Source organism: Ursus arctos, unplaced genomic scaffold (assembly GCF_023065955.2).
Source record: "Ursus arctos isolate Adak ecotype North America unplaced genomic scaffold, UrsArc2.0 scaffold_21, whole genome shotgun sequence".
Lineage (NCBI taxonomy): Eukaryota > Metazoa > Chordata > Mammalia > Carnivora > Ursidae > Ursus > Ursus arctos.
This window is the reverse complement of record NW_026622886.1, coordinates 45,084,185-45,109,323: the sequence shown is the minus strand read 5'-3', so window position 1 is coordinate 45,109,323 and position 25,139 is coordinate 45,084,185. Positions and strand designations below refer to the sequence as shown.

The 25,139-nt window shown below is 33.1% G+C and overlaps 1 protein-coding gene across 5 annotated transcripts in view; it reads left to right on the top strand.

Annotated features, from left to right (window-relative positions):
* The window catches only part of USP15 (ubiquitin specific peptidase 15), a 114,832-nt gene extending 97,189 nt beyond the window's left edge, over positions 1–17,643 (top strand). For all 5 annotated transcript variants that reach the window (XM_026500125.4, XM_026500126.4, XM_044384651.3 and 2 more), the window contains 11 exons: positions 3,304–3,387; positions 3,478–3,572; positions 3,671–3,862; positions 4,947–5,062; positions 5,240–5,512; positions 5,892–5,962; positions 6,299–6,414; positions 7,276–7,425; positions 9,063–9,166; positions 12,302–12,390; positions 15,677–17,643. In XM_026500125.4, coding sequence (XP_026355910.1) covers positions 3,304–3,387; positions 3,478–3,572; positions 3,671–3,862; positions 4,947–5,062; positions 5,240–5,512; positions 5,892–5,962; positions 6,299–6,414; positions 7,276–7,425; positions 9,063–9,166; positions 12,302–12,390; positions 15,677–15,859 — 1,473 coding nt within the window. In that variant the 3' untranslated portion in view covers positions 15,860–17,643. The remainder of the gene's footprint in view (positions 1–3,303; positions 3,388–3,477; positions 3,573–3,670; positions 3,863–4,946; positions 5,063–5,239; positions 5,513–5,891; positions 5,963–6,298; positions 6,415–7,275; positions 7,426–9,062; positions 9,167–12,301; positions 12,391–15,676) is intronic.
* The last annotated feature ends 7,496 nt before the right edge of the window (positions 17,644–25,139 follow it).

Here is a 25,139-nt window from a genome sequence, read left to right as displayed (position 1 = left end):
GTAAGAGATTTTATAAGCTAAATACTTTGGAAATTAGTACAACTTTTTAGAGTATTGAAAAGTTGAGGGATGTGTAAAGTATCATTATTTGTAAAAAAAAATTCTCAAAGTCTTTTACTTATGAAAGAAAAATGAGAGGTTCAATTTTACAATGTTAGGATAAATATGAGCTTAACAGATTAATAACATTTTTCCTATTTTCCAACTTGAACTTTAATGTTAATTATAATTTTTTTCTAGTGGCTGTTGGAAGTAAAACTAATACCATACATTTTGATTCATGATTTGATAATGGTATACTTAAATACCTATAATTTTTAGGCATTTAAGAACTTGGAAGAGAAATAGAAATTTAGTTCAGCTATAAATACTTGCTTCAGTAATGTTTTAAGCAAAGCACTCTATTTTCAACCTTCATTTATCGATTAATCCTTTTCTGACATTTGAACCACTCTAACAAAAGTAGTTCTTCCTCTTCTACCTTCAGTTCAGTTCTATTATCGCACTTATAAATTTTATTATGACCTTTGATTTACTTATCTTCTCTCCACTAGACCATGAGTTCTTTGAGGATAGGGACTTTGTAAATCTTTGTATTTCCAACCCCCATGACTTGCAGTACTACTAATGCAGAAATATTCAAAAATTATATTCACTGAAATATGTGTTAGGCGCCTCATGAGAGTGTGAAGCTCTGTTTGGCAAACAGAGCAGATGTGGTTCCTGCTGTAGAGGACTGTTTACTGAAGATCTTTAGTTTAGAGTTCCAGACAGATAGTGCAGTTTCTTAGAGCATAGTAGTTACAATAGTCTGCTCAGGATGCTGCAACAAAATGCCATAAACTTAGTGGCTTTAAACAACGGAAATTTATTTTCTCACAATTCTGGAGGCTGGAAGTCTTCAGATCAACAGTACCAGCATGGTTGGTATCTGGTGCAGACTCTCTTCCTGATTTATAGACAACCTTGTCCTCACTGTGTTTAGAGAGAGAGCAGAGAGAGAGCACCTGTATGCACATAAGCTCTCTGGCATCTCCTTATAAGGGCACTAATCCCATCATGAGGACCTCACCTTTTGATCTCATCTAAACCACCCAAAATCCCCCTCTCCAAATACTGTCACATAGGTGGTTAGAGCTTCAACACATAAATTTTAAAGGGACACAATTCAGCCAATAGCAGTATCATGAGATCTGTATGAAAGGTCTGCTTTTGAACAAAGTTATAATCTTACCATTAATTTAGTGTAAGTGTTTGGGTTTACTGTCAACAAGCATATAAATGGAGTGTTCATAATAAAAGTATAATCCTTTCATTCAAAGTAAAATCTAGTAAAGACTAGTCATGCACTTAGTAGTGCAAATTTTCCCTGTTTCTTCTGCTACTTCTTTATATGTTTCCCTCATGAACTCATTGAACCCGATGCCCTCATGTCAGTATTTCATTCAGTAGTACTAAGAATATTGAACAGGGCAAGGAAAGGTGTGCTTTTATTTTTGGCCGCAGGAATATATGTTCACATTTCTATGATCACACCCTTTAATAAGCATAGAATTGTTAATTCTTTTCAGTAGAGGGAAACCATAGCAATGCTAAACTACATATACATAGTCTTACCTCTCTAGTATGTAAGCTTGTAAATATATGCCAGTGAGTGTAATGGAATGAGAGAGAAGCATAAAACAATAAGTAAAAATTTATTGCAACAAAAAAATAAATACACTTTTTCTACAGTACATTTGTTAAAGACAGTACTCTCCCATGCTAGTAATATAGAGTAATCTTTATTACATAGGGACAGATTGCATTCAAATTTCACATTAGCCTATAAGGCATGTATTGAATGTTCTCCCATAATTTGGGTTTTAAATTGTTTTTCCAGCAATATGAATTTCATTAGTATACCTCTTTTCTCAGTTGGTGACCAAAACTACAAATTTGTGGAGATTGGAGCCATGGTCAGTACAGAGGAATTGGGCATTTTTTTTCTACTTGGAGGAAGTAACAATTCAAATACAAAATGATAGGCTTATTAACAGTGTGCTTTAACCAGCTAGAGAGGAAAGGGAAATTAGCTGAGTTAACCCACTTGATGAGGAATTTGACAACTTTGGTAACAGATTGAAGATGAGGACAAAAGCTAGGGGTGGATTAGTAAGTGAATGTGAAGTGAGGAAGTTAAGATAATCAGTGTAGACGTTACTTTTAACAAGGTTATTTATAAAGCAGAGGAGAAAAGGAGATAGAGGGAAGGCAGTGAGGGACTGGTTTCTCTTTTCTTTCTTTCCTTTTTTTTTTTTTTTTTTTTTTTTTTTGAGAGACTTGTAAATTATTCCATTGCTTATATAAGAATCGGGGCAAAATGGGATAAAGGATGATTGCTGGTTCCCGAGGAAATAGAACAGGATAGGATTCAGAGCATAGATGCTAGGGTTAGCCTTAGATGGGAAGGGTGACACCTGATTCTCTTTCCATGTGTAGAAAGACACGGAGAAAGGATCTTTTAGAAGGTTTGTTGGAGGACACAAAGTTGGAGATTTTCCTATCCAGTAGCCTTTTTGTTTGTTTGTTTGTTTGTTTCTATTCTATGGATAGTGAAGGGAGAGGTGGTAAAATAGGAAGCCTAAGGAATGGTGGAGATTTTATATAGTTACTGAGAGAAATGAAGGAAGAAGCAAATAAGGGATGCACAGAATTTCTGGCTAGTGTTGAATGATCAGTTAAGACTTGAGCACTGTGAATTTGTAGCAAACCAGTCTCTAAAGTTGGTCAGTTTTCTGCAGCAGATCTGAACAGCTCTAAAAAAGTATAGCAAGAATAAAATTGAATAACAAAATAGTTAAGGTTTTGCAGTGCGGTAGTTGAAGTGATGAATCATTTGGGATCTAGATGGAAGGGCATGAAGACAGTAGGAAGCTTAAACCAGGAGAAAATTGAGAATTAAAAGGACTAGAGCTCTAAATGCAAGCCAAGAATGGGAAAGAATGAGTTTCCAGGAAAAGTAATTAATGGTTAGTCTGATAAGAGTTTAAGATATCAGAGATGGAGCAAGTATATGACAGAGTGCAAGAAGTGAACTACAGATGAATGTAAGTGTGGGTCTTTGAATCAAAGAGCCAAGGAACAGTAAGGCTAAGATAAATTATCCATATAGACATTGTCAGCTAGGATTATGGTAGGATTGGAAAAAGACACTGTAAACCAAATACCAAGTGAATGTGAGGAAGCATCCGTGAGTTCAGTTTCATCTACCGAGTATTTTTTCCAAAGTAATAAATTCACTACACTTTTTTTGTTTTTTAGTACAAAGTGGTTGTCCCCAAAATTGGAAACATACTTGATCTTTGTACAGCATTGTCTGCTTTGTCAGGAGTACCTGCAGATAAGGTAAGGTGTTTCTGGGTTTGAAGTATATAAGTTGGAGTTTAGTTTTTCAGTGATGTAAAACCAGCTTAATAGAAATTTATTTCCTTTTAGATGATAGTTACTGATATATACAATCATAGATTTCACAGAATATTCGCTATGGATGAAAACCTTAGTAGTATTATGGAACGGGATGATATTTATGTGTAAGTATAAAATTCATTGTGCAAAAATTACTTGGGAAAAAAATTCAGAAGAAATAACATAAAAGTTTCAGAATTTATGGTCAGTTTTGTCCTTATAGGTTTGAAATTAACATCAATAGGACAGAAGATACAGAGCATGTGATTATTCCTGTTTGCCTAAGAGAAAAATTTAGACACTCAAGTTATACCCACCATACTGGCTCTTCACTTTTTGGTCAACCTTTTCTTATGGCTGTGCCACGAAATAATACTGAAGATAAACTCTATAATCTCCTGCTTTTGAGAATGTGGTAAGTGGCAGACAATTCTACATTAAAAATGAATGATAGACTAGTTAAAAATAAATGTGCAGGGGCGCCTGGAGGCTCAGTCATTAAGCATCTGCCTTCGGCTCAGGGCGTGATCCCAGAGTCCTGGGATCGAGCCCCACATCAGGCTTCTCCGCTGGGAGCCAGATTCTTCCGCTCCTACTCCCCCTGCTTGTGTTCCCTCTCTCGCTGGCTGTCTCTCTGTCAAATAAATAAAATCTTTAAAACAAACAAATAAATGTGCAGTGTACTATCAGAATATAATTTGATAAGCTTGTATTATCTCAACTTTGTTTAAACAGGTAGCAATTTACAAAATCAAATTATAGTTTAATTCAGTTTCCTGATCATGTTAAACACATTACTGAGGTAATTGCAAACCCAGAAAGCATGAATTCTTCTAGCTGTTTCAAACCAGTTTACAGTTGGAAGAAAATAGGAATTTGTCATACATGCACTCTGAAATTATAAGAAATTTCAGATGCTTCGTTTCTTTATACACTTTGCCAGTTCAAGAACTCCTACTAATGGTTTTATTTAAAAGGATAAACTTTCATGGTTGATAGTATTTTAAGCCAACCCCTTTTTGTCTTCCTAAAACCTTGATTTGATATAATCAAAACTGCCATATGATCCCTTTTATTTTATCCTTTGTAACTGACATAGTGTTCTTCTTGCATACCAATTTTAATCATTATAGTCCCATAATCCATACATAAAGATCACATTATACAGTTGTAAGTGATCTTAGTAATAATACATATATCATCTAAATGAGGATATTTATATAATAAGTTTAAGTCAAGAAATTATTTGCCACAAACTTTTAACATAGATGTTAAAACCCTAGAAGTAACAAATCACCTTCTTTCTTTTAATGAAGACAGCCAAAACAGAAATGATTAGTCACTTGCACTTACGGTACTATATCCTGAGTTTAATTTATCCTTGAATCTACTAAATGACCACTATTACTCCATTAAAAAGTTTTGTTTTACTGAAAGAATGGAAAACTTTTTTTTTAAAGTTTTTACCTTCATTTGTTTGATTTCTGATTTTATTTAAGCCGATATGTCAAAATATCTACTGAAACTGAAGAAACCGAAGGATCCCTACACTGCTGTAAGGACCAAAATATTAATGGGAATGGCCCAAATGGCATACATGAAGAAGGCTCACCAAGTAAGACTTTACTGTTAAATTATAAAACCTTTCACGTGGATTATTGCCTCAGAAAAAAAGAAGATGGGGATTAAGGAACTAAAAAATCTCTTCAAGCCTGGGAAAAATAATGTTAATATTAATAACTTTTAAATGTAGCATTGGGTTTATTTAAAGACTTCTAATATCTAAAATTAGGTGAAATGGAAACAGATGAGCCAGATGATGAATCCAGCCAGGATCAAGAACTTCCCTCCGAGAATGAAAACAGTCAGTCTGAAGATTCAGTTGGAGGAGATAATGATTCTGAAAATGGATTATGTACTGAGGAAACTTGCAAAGGTCAACTCACGGGACACAAAAAAAGATTGTTTACATTCCAGTTCAACAATTTAGGCAATACTGATATCAACTACATCAAAGATGATACCAGGCATATAAGATTTGATGAAAGGCAGCTTAGGCTAGATGGTAAGTGTGAAAACTGGCTTGAACACTGAACTTGAGCAAAGCATGTTATTATTTTAGGTGAAAACGGTGAAATTGAGCAGTCATGAAAAGTAACATTTACTTTATAAGTCTGTATTTATATCTTAAATGAAAAGTCTTAATCTCTAAGTATACTAAAACACGTCACTGCTTATTAAATGGAGGTTAGACTTATGCTTAAATTTTGTATCTTTTTTTTAACTCCTTAAATTTTTAATGGCTTGGAAACAGCAACTTATCCTGATCACCTAGTGCAAATAGAAAAGATTGTTTATTGTAGTAAATATCTTAACATTAAAATATACTAATTTTAATGAAGGCATATTAAGTTTTAAAGAAAAAAATATGTTTTCCATCTTAGAAAGATCTTTTCTTGCTTTGGATTGGGATCCTGATTTGAAAAAAAGATATTTTGATGAAAATGCTGCTGAGGTAAGTCATCACTCGTCCCATATCTTTCCCATGTTGATCACAATTTTGTTACACTCTTTTGCTTCTACCAGATGTATTTTGCTAGTAGAAAAATGGTTATGTACTAGAAAAGCCTTGTTGGTTTACAATCATGCTTTCTTTTAACAGTTTTAATCATCCATGTAGGTGTCTATATAGAAGTTTTTTAGAAGTGTGGTGTAAATCTCAGCTGAAATAGGCTTTATAATTCTTTTGAGAAAATTTAGGGGTTTTTCATTACTATTCATAGTAAGATGGTATCACTAAAATGAGTTTTGTTTCATTTGTTCTCTTAACTCAAGAAATACTTCTCTTTAGGATTTTGAAAAGCATGAAAGTGTGGAATATAAGCCTCCTAAAAAACCGTTTGTGAAGTTAAAAGATTGCATTGAGCTTTTTACAACAAAAGAAAAGCTAGGTGCTGAAGATCCCTGGTAAGAGACAAAGTTAAAAAATTACTTCTAATTATTTTTTAAGGATTTATACTGAGGTATGTGATATGTGAAGTTGAATAAGTGGTAACTAAATTCCCTTTGATATTTTAAATAATAAGCATTTCTTTAAATGATAATAGTTAAAAGTGATTCAAGGGGCACCTGGGTGGCTCAGTGGGTTAAGCGTCTGCCTTTGGCCCAGGTCACAATCCCAGAGTCCTGGGATCAAGCCCTGCCTCAGGCTCCTGGCTCAGCCGGGAGCCTGTTTCTTCATCTCCTCCCCACTTGTGCTCTATCTCTCTGTCTCTGTCACTATCTCTCTCTCAAATAAATAAATAAAATCTTTAAAAAGAAAAATGATTCAGATGTTTAAAAGTATTATAATGTTAAGCTTTAATCTCATTACTATATTTTTATAGTAGCCATTTTACAATGGGTAATTTTAGTTACTTTTCCCAAGAATTTTTTGCTGTGCAGCTGTTTTGATAGAAACGTTTTTAGGAAAACATGTTTTGTGGTGTTACTAAGTCCATTAGAGCCCAGAAGTTTTGAGATTTTCTAATACTTAGATCTCAATATAGGTTTGTGTTCTTTTAGCTTACTAAAATGTAAGTAATCTAGCCTTCATCATTTCTTTGAATACCTGTTTACATATTAATTTATAATATTCTAAACCAATTTGATTTACTGAAGATAGATAGATATACCTATCTATCTATCTATCTATGTATCTATCTAAGTCTGGTATATATTAGGCATATAGTGATTGCCCACTGAATAAATGTAAAACTTGCTGAGTGTTTTTTTATCTATTATTTTCATTACCTCTAGCAAGCTTTAAATATTTCTCTTTATTTTTAGGTATTGTCCAAATTGTAAAGAACATCAGCAAGCCACAAAGAAACTGGATTTATGGTCCCTGCCTCCAGTACTTGTGGTACATCTCAAGCGATTTTCTTACAGTCGATACATGAGAGACAAATTGGATACTTTAGTTGATTTTCCCATCAAGTAAGTTTTGATTATGCTTTATAAACATTGGGCAACTATAGGTTCTTAACAAACATCAGGTAGCATTGGATCCAACTTCAGTTTTTGAGTGTATTTGTGAGTAGTTCTAAAAATTTGTAAGAATCAGTAAGAATTTTTATTCCTTTTTAGATATTTTTCAGAGAGCAAAGAGAAAATATATCTTTTTAAACAACAGAATAAAAGTAATTCTGTATTACATTATTATATGGGTCCATTGGCACTGTTTATAAATCTAAGATATTCTATGGAATCAGAGTGATTTTATTTTTCCTAGGAATTATTTCATCATTAATCATCAGTTATTCCTAAGTATGCTTTTTAAAAAACTGAAGTAATATGAAAGAGAATAATGTAATTGCTGAAAAGGATGACACAGTAATCAGTCATCCCTGTTGTGTCATACTTCAGTTTATTGCATTGTTTAGAGTATTACATCATTTTTGTAAAAAGTCTGGAGACAGCATCTTTATAGTCCTTTTTTTTTTTAAGCTTTCACTAAATTTAATTGAGAATTCATAAGACAAAAATGAAATTGTATATTTCTCGTTCACATGGTCCAGGAAGGACTTCATCACACAATATTTTGCATCACACAATAACTTGGCACTCTCCCATTTTGCTAAAAGAACATTGATAGTATTCTTTTATATTTCATATTTGTGCACCAGGTGTTTGATACAGTTAATAACTAGACAACTGCCTTAGGCAGGTGTGTGTGATTAGAAGGAAATGGATGTAATATTGAAAACATTCTTTGGATTGCTTATTTCTGATTGTTGTTTATAAAGTTAAAATTAAAAACATTTTGCAGTTTTTTACCAGAAAAAAATGGTAATTTTCTCCTTAACAAAATTATGAGCCATCAGTTTTCTCAAGAATATAACATTAAAGAGAAAAAAGGAAAATAGCATTTTGACAGTTTTAAGTACAAAAGAACCAAAAGTAATGATAAGCTGGAATCTATGAGAGGTATCTTTGAAATTTAGAATCATTATTGCTTTTTAATGATGCAAGTCCAAAAAAAACGAATAATGATAAGCTATAAAATGGTCATGTTCCAGTTTCATGCATGACAGTTTACAAACAGTTGCATTTCGAAGAATGTTGCCCACTTGGGGTATATAGATTGTCAGAACCAGGAAAATGTAGACCAAATATTGGGGTTTAGATATATCTATATTATTATAATTTTTCTGTGAAAGTTATTTTTCACTATGGTTTATTTGTTCTTAAATACTTAATTACTAAAAACGACTTCAAAAATATGAAAAATTAAAAGGGTCCCAATGGCAAATGGTGATGACTCTTTTACTATATATGGAGAGTTAAATGTATTAGCATAAAAACATTAATCTGAATAAACAGCAGTCAGTAGACAGTTTTAAAATTTCCAACCCCTAAGAAAAATCTTGCCAAAATATTCAGACTCAGGTGTGTGTGTGTGTGTGTGTGTATACATATATATGATATGTTTTAGTTTTTTGACTCTTAGTGATTTCTTTAGTGAGAGAGATATTTTTTATATAAATGAGAGTCAAGTAACATTGACAGAAGATAATAGAATTCATGACATTTAGGGAAAACAAAACTAACTCTATCTCTTTGTTAATAAACAGTGACCTGGATATGTCGGAATTCCTAATTAATCCAAATGCAGGTCCTTGTCGCTATAATTTGATTGCTGTTTCCAACCACTATGGAGGGATGGGAGGAGGACACTGTAAGTGAGTTTACTACCATTTTGCTAAAATCATGATGTTTGCTGACTGCAGACTTTTTCCTTAAGATATTTATTACTTAAAGGGAAAATGTAGGGTTGCCTGGCTGGCTGGCTGGCTGGCTTGGTCGGTAGCATGTGACTCTTGATCTTGGGGTTGTGATTTGAGCCCTACATTGGGTGTGGAGCCTACTAAAAAAGAAAAAGGGAAAATGTAAAATGTGTTTTACATATAGTAATTGTCAATAAATGTTGATTAATGAATGAATTAGCTTTTGACAGTTTTTTTTTTAACATCAGGAGTAGAGAATTGAGTTAATCATACTTCTCAGTTTAATGCGTGGGACATCTCTTCTCAGGACTCCTGTCCTTTTCCATTCTCCTTCCCCTTTCCCTTCCTAAAGTGCTTGGTGTATGTGTTGTTACAAATCATGCATCATTATTAATTTTTATATAATTGGTATACTGTGTTATAGATCTTATATTTTTCTCATAACTCGTAAGACTTATCCATGTTACTTTGTGTCCATTTAGTTCATTGCTTCTAACCACTCAGGACTTACATCTACCATATTTTATTTTTCTGCTCACTTCATGGTGGTCATCCAAATGCCTTTAACTTTCTACCACCACAAGACTGATAAACATCATTGTTTATAGTCCCCCATGTGAGAATTTCTTTGCGCAACATACCCAGAAGTAAGATTGCTGGGTTATAGAATATTCACGTACTGCCAGATGGCTCTCCAGGACAGTTATACCAGTCCACACTCTCCAGTTGATAGATTTTTCTGTTGAACTATCTGCATTCCTGGGATAAACCCTCCTTACCTTTTTAAGTTTTTTTTTTAATATATAAATGTTGTATATTTAAAAAAAAATTCTTTTTTAATTCCCAGTTGAATTTGGTTAACTAATTTTTGTTAGTGTTAAAATTTCATTCATAAATGAAATGGTCTTCTGATTTTTTATATTGCTCTTTCTTTGGAGTCAAGATTACAGTCTACTCTAATAATAAAGAGGCTGAGATATTTTAGTCTTTTTCTGTATCCTAAAGCAGGTAGTGTAGTATAGGAATTAATTATTCATGAAAGTCTAGTAGAATTCACCTGTAAAATTATCTGGGCTTCACACCCATAAATTTTTCTATTTATGTCATGCTTACTGAAATCTATTCAGTTTTCTTTTTCCCAAGATGTACGCTTTATGGCATTTTCTATTTTTCTAGAAGTTTTCTAGTTTGAGAATAGTTACATATAATACCGTTATGCTATGCCTTTGTCCCTTTTTTGTTCTTCTATTTTCTTTTTAGTCCATTTTCCCAGAGGTCTATCTTACTAATCTGTTCAAAGAATTAGCTTTCCACTTTATTAAATTTTTCTTTTTATTATTACATATGTATTCTCTCTCATTGATTTCTTCTCTTCCCTTTGTTGTGTTTTTCTTTTTGTTACTTTGTGTTTGCTCTGTTGCTCTATTTTTAACTTTTGATTTGAATGCTTTATTAGCTTTTGCTTTACATTTTTTCTCCTCTCTTTAAGGCTATAATTAAAGCTATAAATTTCCCTCTAACTACTGCTTTATCTCTATTCCATAAACTTTGAAATGTAGTCGTTTCATCTACTTTAAATTCTGTATGTATTTTTAATTTCCTTTATGATTTTCTAATTAGTCCAGGGCACTTAATCATATGCTTTTCCAAACGTATGGGTTTTTTTAAAGCTCTCCTTTTGTCTTAATTTTAATTTTATTACATAATGGAAATACTGCCTATATTGTATTAATCCTTAGTTTATTAAAGTGTCCATGTACCTTAATACATGGTCTGTTTGTAAAATGTTTGTGTGCTTGAAAAACATATATTCCCCATCCAGACGTAGTATTCTATATTTCTCTTATATTTGAAGCCTATCACTTATATTCATATATTTGCTATCTCTAGTTATATTTTATATTTTGTTATATTTCTGAGAATTTGTCAGAATTCTTATTAAAATGTTGATTTATCTATTTCTACTAACAATTTTATTAGTTGTTTTGCATTATTAGTTTCATTCATGTTTAAAGTGGTAGCTCTTCTTTCTCTGTTGTTCCTTTTACCAGTCTTTGACATATTTTTTCTTTTGGTATCACTTGGTTTGCAAACTCTGGGCGCCTTTTTGTTGGATTTGTCTCTTATAAACCATTTTATTGCTAGATCTTGTCCTTTTATTTAATGTTTGTTTTAATTGTGGGTACAGTCATCTTCAGTTCAACTGACAAACTTAAAACCCACAATAGGCTACACCCAGAAGAGCAATAATTTTGTTTTGTGAGGGGTAGAACAATTTAGAAGATGTAACCTATAAGGTGTCACTTTTTAGAAGTTATGACAGCAAATAATTATTTTGCAGACGTTTGTGACTTTGTTTCCTCAGTTATTGGATAGTTCAGACAAAGCATGGGATGTATAAAGGGGACATTTTTAACTTTTAAAGATAAAGCAAATCTTTAAAAATTGTACAGATAAATGAATTTTTTTTTCTCTTGCTCAGTGCTTTTGTTAAAGACTGAAAAAGATTTTGGTGTAAAAACTACTACAAATTAATGGGATAGTATTACTGAAAAAATATTTGTCATACAAAATTTAAATTATGATTAAAATGTCAAACTCTGGAGTCAGAGACAGACCTGGGTTTAAGTGCTAACTCAGCCACTTAACAGCTTTACTGTTACATATTAAACTTCTCTTGATGCCTCACTTTCCCCATTTCTAAAGTTAGAGGAATAATAATACCTTTTGTATGAGATAATTAATATATGTGAAGTACATAACACTATACCTGGTCCACAGTAAGCATTTCATAAGTGTTAATTCCCATTTGTTGTCATTAGTATTATTCTGTGAACTGAAAAATAATAAATCTATTCTGTTTGTCCTTGGGATGAAAAAGTCACAGATTTCAACGTATTTGAAAAATATCTTAGGCATTTAGACTGTAGGAATCAGTTGCATGTGTAATAGATAGGCTTTGTGTAGATGATTGTCATGTAATTTTAATATGTATTCCTTATATAGATGATTGTAAAGTTTTGCGAGTTCCCCCCAGGAAACCATAGATCATTTCAGTCACAGAAGTGATTATATTTTTTCATTAGATACTGCTTTCGCAAAAAATAAAGATGATGGAAAATGGTACTACTTTGATGACAGTAGTGTCTCAACTGCGTCTGAAGACCAGATTGTGGTAAGTGTGTCTTTATTTCCTGAAAATCACAGAATCCACTTTTTTAAAAGCTCCCATGGAACACTGCAGTCTATATTTTAGCAGTTTCTAATAGTTAAGAGAGACTTTCTCTGATTTAAAGAAATGTAAAGTTGTGTCCTCTAAGTGGAAATTTGTCTCCAAATTTGCCCACTAACAAAAGCATAAATTGCATCATGAAAATTTTTCTGATAGTTTTCAACATGAAAAATGGCATTTTCTAATGAAAATAATTAAATTTTCCTTTGGAAAATAGGTTCAGACATTTTGGGACACTGACTACTTAAAATTAGAGTACTAAAATAGAAAAAAAAAAAATTCTTTAAGGGCCTTCCTTGCCATACCTATGATTTTTAAAGTAAAGTCTTATCCTTTGTAACACTTAAACATTTAGACTCAAAATTACGTGATTAGATGAAGCAAATTACAGGATTTTTTTTAAAAAGTTAACCTTGAGGATCTGTTACTCTGATATTTTCTGAATAGTAGAAAAATGAGGAAGTAACATCTATTCATATTTGCATCAGTTTATCAGCCAAAATATTGGTATTTGTTTTGCTTCCCAGCAGAGCATATTTTTATTATCAAATATTGATTGGTGAGGGGATGACAGGTTTATTCTAAGAAGAAAGCTAAGACTTGGCTTAATAATAAGGGTTTATTTTACTATTAAAGTTTGCCTTTCTAAAATTTGACTGCTTAATCACAATAGTACAAATAGTGAAAAGTGTAGTATTTGCTGCTGTGAGCATGGAGCTCGTATTTCCCATTTAAATTTCATATTCTTTGAGGACAGAAACTAGCTTTTTCTTTAGTTTGTAATGCCTTAAAAGTCTTCAACTTCTATTGTTCAGTTTAATAAATTAATAAACTTCTGAGCCCAATTATTGGCATAGTTTTAACCCATCATTGGGTGAACAGATATGAAATAATTTTGAGTTGTTTCTCTACAGATATTTTATATACTTATCTACATGTGTATATGTATTATGTACTGTTGCTTATCTCCCTATAGCTATAACACAAAACAAAGAGACTTGAATGCCATTATTTTTTAAATATGTATATGCCTAAGTTAATTACATTTCCAGTTTATATTTAGACTTCTGATTTCAAGTCTCAGACATCACTTTTTTTTTCAGTTGTGTTCTTCTGTCTAAATCTCCCAACCAAAACATCCTGAAATTGCCTAAAGTGATGATAACTTGATTTAGTAACAATTATTTGAGTAACTTCTTTATATAGGACTCAATTCTAAACAAGATTAAAAGACAGCTATCTCTAACTTCAAGAGGCTTAAAGTCCAGAGATGACAGGAAGTAAATTAACAGCTGTATCATAAGTACTATTAAACATCTTGACTACATGGAAACAGGACAGCCATCTCTCCACTGATTTAGGGTTTAAGAAGATAGGACCAGTGTATGGAAGTTTGCATGAGAAAGCAGTGTTTGACCTGAGTCTTCAACTTTGCAAATGGAAGTAAATTAAACAAAAGAAGTAAAGGTGTTCTAAGCAGAGAAAACAGTAGCTACAAAAGCAAGGAGGCATGACAGAACATGGTATTTAGGAAAACAGCAAATAATTTAGTATTACTGAAAGGACATACTTGTTAAGAGTATGGGGCAGAAATCAGGCTAAAGCTAAAGTTGGCAATCATCAAAAAAGATGATATTTTACACGGTTTAGAGCTTTTCTTAAAGACTGTGAGAAGCATGGGTGATTATTAAGCAATAGAACATTATTAAATTTGGAAGGCACTGAGAAAAGAAGCAGAAAGACCATTACAGCCTCCAGCAAAAAGAAAGCTGTCATGTCATTTTTGCCATACAAGCTTCTAAATTTAAAGTTGTGGTAGTAATGTATAGACAAGGGGGAAATGGATTTATAAGGTAGTTCCTGGATAGAATTAATAGAATTTGATCAAGATTGGATATAAATAAAGACATAGAAATGCAAAGAGGGAGAAGTTGAGGATGACTTAACTTCAGCATTTACCACAATAGGAAATATAGGAAGAAAATTCGCTGTTGAAATTTGAGCTACCTGTATGATAGCTCTGGGGAAATTTCCACTAGGTTGTGGGACTAACAGCACTAGAATCCAGGAGTGAGAACTAGCTTAAATTTTAAATTTGCATCATTAATCTTTGGTAGCAGTTGAAGCCATAGGTTTTAATGAATGACCTAGTGAGAAGATACAGATTGAGAAAGAGTGGTGGGCAGAGGACCGAACATGATTTTTTTTTTAAGGTTAGGACTTAATGAGCCCACAAAAAAGTCAGAAGCAACTATGGAGATAGAAGATCTAAGGAAAGGGGCGCCTGGGTGGCGCAGTCGTTAAGCGTCTGCCTTCGGCTCAGGGCGTGATCCCAGCGTTCTGGGATCAAGCCCCACATCAGGCTCCTCTGCTAGGAGCCTGCTTCTTCCTCTCCCACTCCCCCTGCTTGTGTTCCCTCTCGCTGTCTGTCTCTCTCTGTCAAATAAATTTTTAAAAAGAAGAAGAAGAAGATCTAAGGAAAAGGAGTGTCACAAAAGCCAAAAATTATTTGATTCGGGAAAGAGGAGTAGTAAAGCATTAAATGCTACAGAGAGATTGACTAAAAGAACTTTAAAAAGCACCCATTTAATTTGTCTATAGCAGGTTATTGCCCCTAGTGAAGGGCATTTCATTAGAATGATTGGGGCAACAGATCATACTGAATTGTGAAAAATGAACATTCCATGACTCTGTCTGCCATCCTGGCAGCTGGAGGAAGGTGGTAGGGATTTAGGATGGGAAAGACGAGTATTTATTATGCCAAGTAGTCCACTAGGTAAGAACTTACTAAAGATTAACACGGTGATGATGAATGGAGCAATATCCTTAAGACAGTAGGAAAAGCTGGACTCTAAAGCAAACTTAAAGTGAAGCGATTAGTATTAGAAAGAAGCTTACCTTTTCCTTAGAGATGGAAGGGAAGAGGCATAGAATTGTTTCATGTTAGAGTAACTAGGTTAATCTGTGATATAGTTAAATTTACTTATCTGTTCAACCAATGTAATAGAGAGTAAAAATGTTAATTCTAGTGACTATTCTTCCTTTATTATATATAGAAGTCATCTTATATTTAAACCAATTTCAGTAACTTCCATTTGACCATGTGTGGTTTTTCTATTTGATCTATGCCCTGTCACCAAATTCGGTTACCAGCTGAAAAATTCATAGTATACTTAATGAGATCTTTGAGAATCATGACCATATTAACATGCTTTGTTTGTTTCAACAGTCCAAAGCGGCATATGTACTCTTCTACCAGAGACAAGACACTTTCAGTGGAACTGGCTTTTTTCCTCTTGACCGAGAAACTAAAGGTGCTTCAGCTGCCACAGGCATCCCGTTAGAAAGTGATGACGATAGCAATGATAATGACAATGATATAGAAAACGAAAACTGTATGCACACTAACTAATGAAAGTCCTAGAAGCCATAAAAGAGAGACTTTCCTGCTGGTGGTGTCTATTGAAATGATCAAGTTACCCACCACATTAAACAAAAGTCTGAGATGGGGAGTTTCAGATAACCGAATGTAAATCCTTTATCAGATTTTAACTTGTGCAGTACTTGAAGTGAAACACAATGAAAACTTTAACAGAAATTGTCTCTTAATACATTTACAGTCTTGTAATTACAAGCTAAATATATATAGGAAATCACAAATAAATCCCTTTTAAGTTTGCTGCTGTTTTGATGAATTATGTTTTCTTTAATTTTTTGGATGTGAGTTAATTGATGACAAATGTTAAATTTGTGGATGTTGGTCATTTATTTTGCTCTACTAATACTGCAAGAAAACTGGCTGAACTTAGTTTTTGGATAATCTAGTTCATGTGCATTAGGCTGCCACATATATTACTATGATATTTAGCTGCAGTATCAACGCGGCATAAATACTGCAGTAATATTCTTAGAAAACCAAATTTTCAAATCTATCCCTGGTAATTAACATGGGCCTATTAAAAAACCAAATCATGATATAAGAAACAATCTTGGAAAAGTTATTTTCTTTTTTAGTATCATTAAAATCCAGAATGTTATATTCATCTTACTGCTGCTGTGGAAACAGGTTCTAGATTTCACACTCCATCTAAAATCAATTTTCAGTTAAATGTAAGTATTTTTTACTGCTATTGGGATCTATTCCTTAGATATTAAAAGATTTTTTGACTTGCTTTAAAATGCATATCTTTAATCTGGTGTTAGTCAAAAATTAAAATTTTTGCTGTTTTTCTCTACCCCATTTTTTGGTAATTTGGCAACTGATAGCTCTTCCAATTATTGTATTATAAGGACAGACTTAAAGTATTCTGCATCCATAGTAATAATTACATCAAGCTTAGATGAGAAATTTTTTTCGTATACTGGCCTTTAAATCATTAATGGACAATTGGCTTTAAAGGTAGGTCTGTTAACTTTCTTTGTGTGTTCCTGATGGAATTCACCATAGCCTTACAGCTTTTCTCAGAAGGTAACTTGTTATAAGAAAATTGGCATTTGCATGTTCTAGAGTCAGAACCTGTATAGTATATAAAGCATACAAACCTTGAATTTGATTTTAGTTCACAACATTCAAGGATCCAGGATGCCAAAAATATATGTGAACATTTGAAACATTTTTCATTTGCTGCTTTTTCCCTTTAATCTAGTTGAAAGAATGTATTGTCGATTGGCATACAATACTGCCTTTAATAGAAAATCTAAATGCTGGGGCACATTTCACATATCGACTACCTGAGAAATTGCTTTGTGTCCCACTGTTATTAAAGCAAAAAGTATAATGTTCTTCACTTGAACTAATCAAATACAATAGATATAAATTGTGTATTGTAAATAAAAGTTCACTCTGTGAGTGCACATTTTGGTAAATTATTTATTTATGTTAGCATTTAAAAGTAAAAAGAAAAAAAATGCATTTGACCAGGATAAATGAGGTATGTTGATCATGGCTTTGCTTTATACCTTGATATTAAAGCTGGTTTTTCATCCTGGTATTTTAAAAGCTGCTTTGGTTTTTTTTTTTTTTTTTCTTTTCTTTTCTTTTCTTTTTTCTTTCTTTTCTTCTTTTTTTTTTTAATGTAAACTAACCTCCCGCATGACAGAGGTTAAAATTTTGTCTGCACTTGAGTTCACTTGAGTTTACATTTGAAATGTGCATGTTTATTTATACAGATTTCAATAAAGCTATTTAAGGCCTTATTTAGTCTTTTATTTCTTACTCTGAATCTTTTGATAAAAACCCCCTATTTTATGGGCAGGTGACTATGTGATAGACTTTTTAGTTATTGTGTAATTGAAGATAAAAAGGAAAGCATGTCAAAGTAAAGCAAATCCTCTTAAGGATTTGTTTCAAAGTTGATTTTTTAACTTAAATATTCATTATATTTGTGCACCTACTAATCACTGTTCTATAGTCTTAAGATAGAGCCGTAAACAAGCATCTCTCCACTCACAGAGCTTGCAGTCTTTTTGTTGTCTACCAACTAAGAAACTTTCCATTTTTCGGAGGTTTAAAGAAAAACCAAAATTAATTTTTTCCAGCTCTAGATTGTACTACCCATTTCTTTTTAATGCCTGCGATTAACTTTTATTCCCATTTAAAGAAGTGTTTTAAAGTAGAAAATGGTCTTAATAATGCCATTGAATTTGTCAAACTCAAATGACATTGTCAGCTGCAAAGAAACACCTAATAATAGTGCAAAAGGCTAATCCATGCTCTACTTAAAAGTAGATATTCATAGGTAATAAGGGTGTAGGAATGTAGCCAGTCTAGAATTCTACTGTTAGTTTTCCTACTTAGTAGTCATATGACTTTGAATTTAATCTCCCCCAGTATGTTTCTTCACCTGTAAAATTACAACAATAATAGCATTACTGAGCACTTAAAATGGACCAAGTCGTGTATTAAAGTGCTGTATGTAGTATCTCATTTAATCCCATAGTAGCTATGAGGTAGAGAGACATTCATCATCACTGTTTTTCATTTGGAGAAACCAAGGTACAAAGCAGTTACTATTCCCAAGTTCATATAATTACTCTGTGGTGGAGCCAATATTCTATCCTCAGTTCTGTATACTACCTCCCACTTTGTTATAGTGTCTGCCTCACAGGATTGTTGAGATCTCCAATGAGATAACGTATGTTATGGAAAGGTGCTTTGTAAACTATGTGGTATACTCATTACTGATTTTAAATTTAATACAACATTTTTTTTCCTTGTTTATCTAACTCAAGTATGCCCTTCTTTACACTTCCCCAAATGCAACCCTAATTTTCAGGACTTTTTTCTTCACCTATAATTTAGTTTAATTAATCTCTGTACAAAAGCTACAGCTTAATACTTTGTTTAAAGATCTTGCTTTCTCTTATAGTCCATTCTTTTTAGCAGCCCTATATTTATCCTTGCTTTCCTGGCAACTCACTATAAAACCACACAAATCATTGATACGGGCATGAAGAAGATCAGTAACTATTGATTGATGTGTAAGGACAGCACTTTCTCATCAATTAATCTCATTGAGGTAAGGACATTTTAAAAGAAATAAGCCAGGAGACTATAAGAAAAGATGAGGTGAGCCTCTTTCATTGGCTTACCAAAGGGGCAGGGAGTGGATGTATGCAGGTTAGAACCTTCTACCCCAGAGAGGAATTGACACTATCACTGGTACATGGTAAAAATAAAAAGCAGGTCAACTTTTAGTCGGTTTTTTATGTTTATGTTCTTTTTTTTTTTTTTTTTTTTTTTCCCAGAAAAAATAAGGGGAAGGGCAGAGGGAGAGAGAATCCCAAAGCAGACTCCCTGCTGAGTGCGGAGCCCAACAGGGGCCCCGTCTCACGACCGTGAGATCATGACCTGAGCCAAAATCAAGAGTCAGCTGCTCAACTGACTGAGCAACCTAGGAACCCCTATGTTTATGTTCTTTATAGACAATGCATTTCATTACTCCTCTTTCCCACCCTCCCTTCTTGGTATGCTTCTGATCTTTGCTTGTGCAGTATAGATTAGCACATTCTCTTTAGGTTAATTTAAGATACAAATTAGAAAATTCTTGATTACTAGGGTAAAGAACCAGAAACCTCTAAAATCTCAGAAAGTAATTTCATTTCTGGAGTCAAAGAAGAATAGTGGAAATCTTTGTATATTTTAACTGTATGATAAAATAAAATTTTTGTTTTCATTTGAAATCACTTTTCTTGAAAATATAATTATATTCATAATTCCCAAATACTTATTTAAATGGCACTTAAAAGTGCCAAAAGATAGGGGGGAAAGGAGAATATATGGATGTCCTTGCTGACTTTTGTATGAAGTTACAGAGGTGCACTATATTGTTTTGTTATCAGATTTTTGCAATGAGAAATATATGTAATTTTCTTACAAGCATTTTAGATTGTGGAACATTTCAGTTAGATATATATGTTTTTCATATGTTTAATTCATATTTACTATATATTAGGCAAAAAAAATTCCAAACAGCTCAGACAACAAAACTTTCATTTAACAAATATACTCAAATTTTTATAAGCTATGTAAAGTAGGTTTTTATCAGAATTGGAGAGTTAAAATGTACGTGGTAAAATTCATACATTGATCAACACTTGTTACAGTAATGATGGGGTAAAGAATTTTTGAATGGGTAACATAAAACAGGCAGTACAAAAATCATTTTTGGCAAATATATGTATTGGGAAAAATACCCCACATCATACCACAGTCTAATTATATTCCAACTCTGCCTTTTGAGAGCCTGGAAATTGCCCAGGTAATGAAAGGAAAAGACTCTAAGGGAATCTAGAAAGTAGATAAACCATTTAAGAGAATCAAGAGTTGACATAATATTTTAGATTAGAGCCTCAGAGGACAGGGAGAAAATCAAATAGATTTTGATGTCTTTTTTTTTTTCCTAGAAATGTCTGTTGAGTGTGATAATACAAAGCAGCTAAAAATACAGCTATCTCTTCGGTAATTGTTCTTTTAAATGGAAATCCTGTAAAAATAAATACTTCCAGTATCTTCCAATATGCAGAAAATCAAATATTTTAAATGTTTAAACTGTTTTGGTAATTAACTGTGTTCTGTATAAAATCATGGTTGATGGTGGTGCTCATTTTGCTCAAAATTTCCTTATATCAGGAACTTGTAGCTTGTTCTATATAGTTTGGTGAAACAAAAAATAGTTTTATTTGCTGTGACCTTCAAATCCATTGCTAGCTGGAGTTAAATCTACATACATAAAAGTAAAACAATAAATATGGAACCATCCCAACAGTCTGTTCCCATAATGTGTATTCTTACCTTTTTCTCAAAAATGACAAATTCTTATAATTTCCCAAACTCGTTTAAAAGCTTAAATATCACTTTGTTTTTTAATTCTTAGTTAAAATCTTTCAGGATTCTTAAACTTTGTAACATCTTAAGTCTGTCACTAAAACTTTTATTATAGTATTTGCTTTTCTTTTAAACTTTATAAAGGAACATTGGAGGTTCATTGATTCTTAGATAATCTGATTCAAATAATTTAGACTCATGTACTGAAGTACCTCACATATGTCTGGCCTTCCATGTGTGCCTTCACTGTTTCTTCTAGCCTGTTTTCTTCTGACCTTGTGTTCTCCTTATAAGCAAGTGAAAGTATTTCATTTTCTTTATAGTGAAAACCATCTTCCATTATATGAAGTGGTGAATTATCAGTGTGCTGAAACAAATAAGAATTATTTTAGAATTGCCCTCAATTGTGAAAAATGAAAAACTAAATTGTAAGTATAGAAAAACTATAGTACGTTTTTTTTTAATTTGAGAAAGGATTCCTGTACAACTTTTAAATATTGAGTGACTTTAGTAGGATAAACTCTTCAATTTAAAAAACTCAGAATTACATTCAATTTTGAGCCATGATTCTATGTATGAGTTGAGGTAATACTGCAGATTTAAGCAGTAAACATCAGTAGTTACAGATACTTGGGTAATATGTTGGGAGACAGTGGGATATGGTAAGGAACATTCTATATCTAGAAATGTTTCCCCACAGCTAGCTCTAAAGTCATTAGCTTCTGATTTTCAGTTTTCTCAACCATAAAATAATACCAGTTTCTTGCAAGGGAGGTAATGGACGTGTAAGTATGAACTTTCCGGTTTTGCAAAATAAGACAGTATTTTGTACTGTAGACAACTAGAATGTTGTATCATCACTCATAAAAGATTTCTTAAATAGAGGGCTCACATTCAGCTTTTGAAATTATTGTTGAAGTATGTATTTTTGCAAAGAATAATCAGTAGGATGGGCCAAAACAAAAGTTGTTTTGTTTTTTTTTTCATTTGTTTTAAATCTTTCTTCTAGCTCCTGTAAAAAATGGAGCAGAAGTATTAGTGTGATGGTAAGCTTGAAAATTAAAATTTCATCATGGACACTAGAATCCAGTTACACACTAACACGTTTTTTAAAACTATTTGTGAATATAACTTTATAGCTTTTACATTAACTTTTTATTTCTTTAGAGGGGTGAGGGGCAGAGGGAAAGAGAATCTGAAGCAGGCTCCAGGCCCAGTGTGGAGCCCAACACGGGACTCTATCTCACAACCCTGAGATCATGACCTGAGTGGAAATCAAGAGTCAGACACAATTGGCTGAGCCACCCAGGCACCCCATATAGCTTTTACATTTAGAACTTTTTCTCTGCCTTAGGCAGACATTCATTATGTTGGTTTTTTCCCCCTAATTTCATTAATCATTGTCTGTAATCATTTGAGTCAAAGAAATAGTTCAGACTCCAGAGGTTATGGCTTTTATTATGTTTGGATATATTTAGTAAAAATTACAAGTCTTTGAGTTTAACCAGTATTAAATAATTCTTTATGTCATGGCAGACTAAAATGTAGCATTCCGTTTGGGAAGATATAAATGTGTTACAGTCAGATCCACTCACCAGGATTATGTCTCCTGGCCACCAGTCTCCTCTTACTCCAGTTCATTCTCTATTCTGCCAGAGTGATCACCATTTAAAAAAAAAAAAAAATCAGATTCTATTCCTCTCTCCAGCTCAAAGTTCTCCTCTAACCCCTCCATAGGAAAAGAGTGGTTTGGAGCATAGACTCGGGAGTTAAACCACTTGAACTCTGAGCCTACCACTTTCTTGCAAGTCATGTCACCCCCTGACTCTGATTTCCTTAGTTTATAAACAGGAACAACTGTAGAATTTACATCTAGGAGGGCTTGGGGTCTGATTAGAAGGAAGTGTGAGACTGTTAAACTGCATATATGCTTAGCAAGCACATAATTTTTCTCAGAATGCACAGTTTACTTGTGGTGGGGAGCTATTAATAATTATTTGTGAGGAAACCAAGCTCCCCATCCACCGGCACCATCCACTCCTGACACTGTATTACCTACCTTTCAGAACTGTGAAGTTTAAACTATCTTGATCTTAATGAAGAATGTAGCAGCATTATTACTAATAAAGTACCCACATTTAGGAATGATTGTTCTCTCTTTATCATTCATTCTGAAGGACACTATGCTTTCTTTAGCAAGAGAGCAGAGAGTAGGGTAATGTTTAATGATACTAATTGTAGTTTGTGTAAACATAAAATAGCCCAACCAGAATTACTTGTATACATAATTTATTAACAAGACCTTTGGGGGCACCTGGGTGGCTCAGCTGGTTAAGCATCTGCCTTCAGCCCAGGTCATGATCCCAGAGTCCTGGGATCGAGCCCCACATCAGGCTTCCTGCTTAGTGGGGAGTCTGCTTCTCCTCCCTCTGCCATTCCCCCCACTTGTGCTCTCTGGGTCGCTCTCTGTCAAATAAATAAAATCTTAAAAAAAAGGGGGGGAGTTTCCTTAATTAACAGAGACTCAAAAACCTGTGAGACAGACCCAAACAGGAGTGAGAGAAAATGGAGCAGAAAAATGTAATTGAGGGAAAATGGCTGAAGTTTTTCCAAGTTTGATTTTAAAAATTTAATAAACAAATAAACCCATCCAGAAATCAAGCATACCCCAAGCAAGATAAATGAAAAGAAAACCATGTGTATATATACCCTTAATAGTCAAACTGATAAAATTCCAAGATAAAAATAAATTCTTGGGGCACCTGGGTGGCACAGCGGTTAAGCGTCTGCCTTCGGCTCAGGGCGTGATCCCAGCGTTATGGGATCGAGCCCCACATCAGGCTCCTCCGCTGGGAGCCTGCATCTTTCTCTCCCACTCCCCCTGCCTGTGTTCCCTCTCTCGCTGGCTGTCTCTATCTCTGTCGAATAAATAAATAAATAAATAAATAAATAAATAAATAAATCAAAAAAAAAATAAATTCTTAAAAGCAACCATGGGGGAAAAGTCACATTATTAGGAAATGATGTGACAGCCAACCATTTCATTAGAAACAATGCCAGGAATAAATGGGATAATGTCTTTATGATCCTAAGAGGTGTGGCAGAGTAGGGGGGACTGTCAAATTTAGGATTGATACACAGGAAAATATCTTTCAAAATTAAAAGCCAATTAAACATTTTCAGATAAAAACAGTTATGTCCACTGGTAACCCATACTGCATGCTAATGGAAATGCTGGAGGAATTTCCAGATGGAAATTCAGATCTACATACATATAGGAAGGAATGAGAGCTCTGAAAATGGTAAGTAGAGTATGTGGATAAATATAGAATAATTTTACTTTCTTAGAAAAACTGAAATAGTTTTTCAAAGCAAAATGAATGATGTGAGAATAAAATAGGAAACAATAGACAAAGACTGAGAGGAGTGTATGTGAAATTATACTGTTATAAGTTTCTTACATTAAATTATATTAATGCAAAAAGATCATGATATATTAATAATGTATATTACAAATCCTAGAATCACACTCAAAGAACAAAAGAGGCATAACTAAAAGCCAACATAAGAGAGAAAATGGGAAAAATAATACTGTTGTCACCCTTCCTTGCCCAGAAAAAGTAAAGGTAGGAAAGGAACAAAGAAAGAACAAATAGAAAACGAAGACAGTAGATTTCAACCCAACCATATCAATAAAAAATTTAATGCACTAACCCCTCTAAGGCAGAGACTATAAGATAGGGGGAAAAAAGAAAAACCCAAGTTTGTGCTTTTCCCTTTAAACAAAAAGTTTTAAATAAAAAGATGGAAAATGATGCACCACGCAAACACCTAGCACAAGAAATTCAGTGTAGTTATATTACTATAAGATGAATGATACTTTTAGAATACTACCCACAGCAAATGCATGTGGGATAGTCTCTACATAGACCAAATGCTGGCCCATAATTACATCAGTAAATTGCAAAGGATGGAAGTCATACAAATATGCTGTCTCATCACCAGATAATTATGTTAGAAATAAATAATAAGATATCTAGAAAATTAACACGGGTCAAAGAAAACTACGTGAAAATTTGTGGGGTAAAGCTAAAACATCTTCAAAGGAGATTTATGACTAAAAATGCTTATTTTAGGAAAGAAGGAGGTTTAAAATAAATTGTTTAAGCATTCTCCTTAAGCTCATAAAAGAAGAGCAAATTTAATGCAAAGGAAACAAATCAGTGAAATAGAAAATGGAGAAAATCAAAGCAAAAGCTGATTTTTGAAAAGTAATAAAAGTAGTAAATTTAGCAAGGTGTGTTAGTTTGCAGGTATTCCATAATAAAATACCAATAAATACCAAACAACAGAAAATCATATTCTC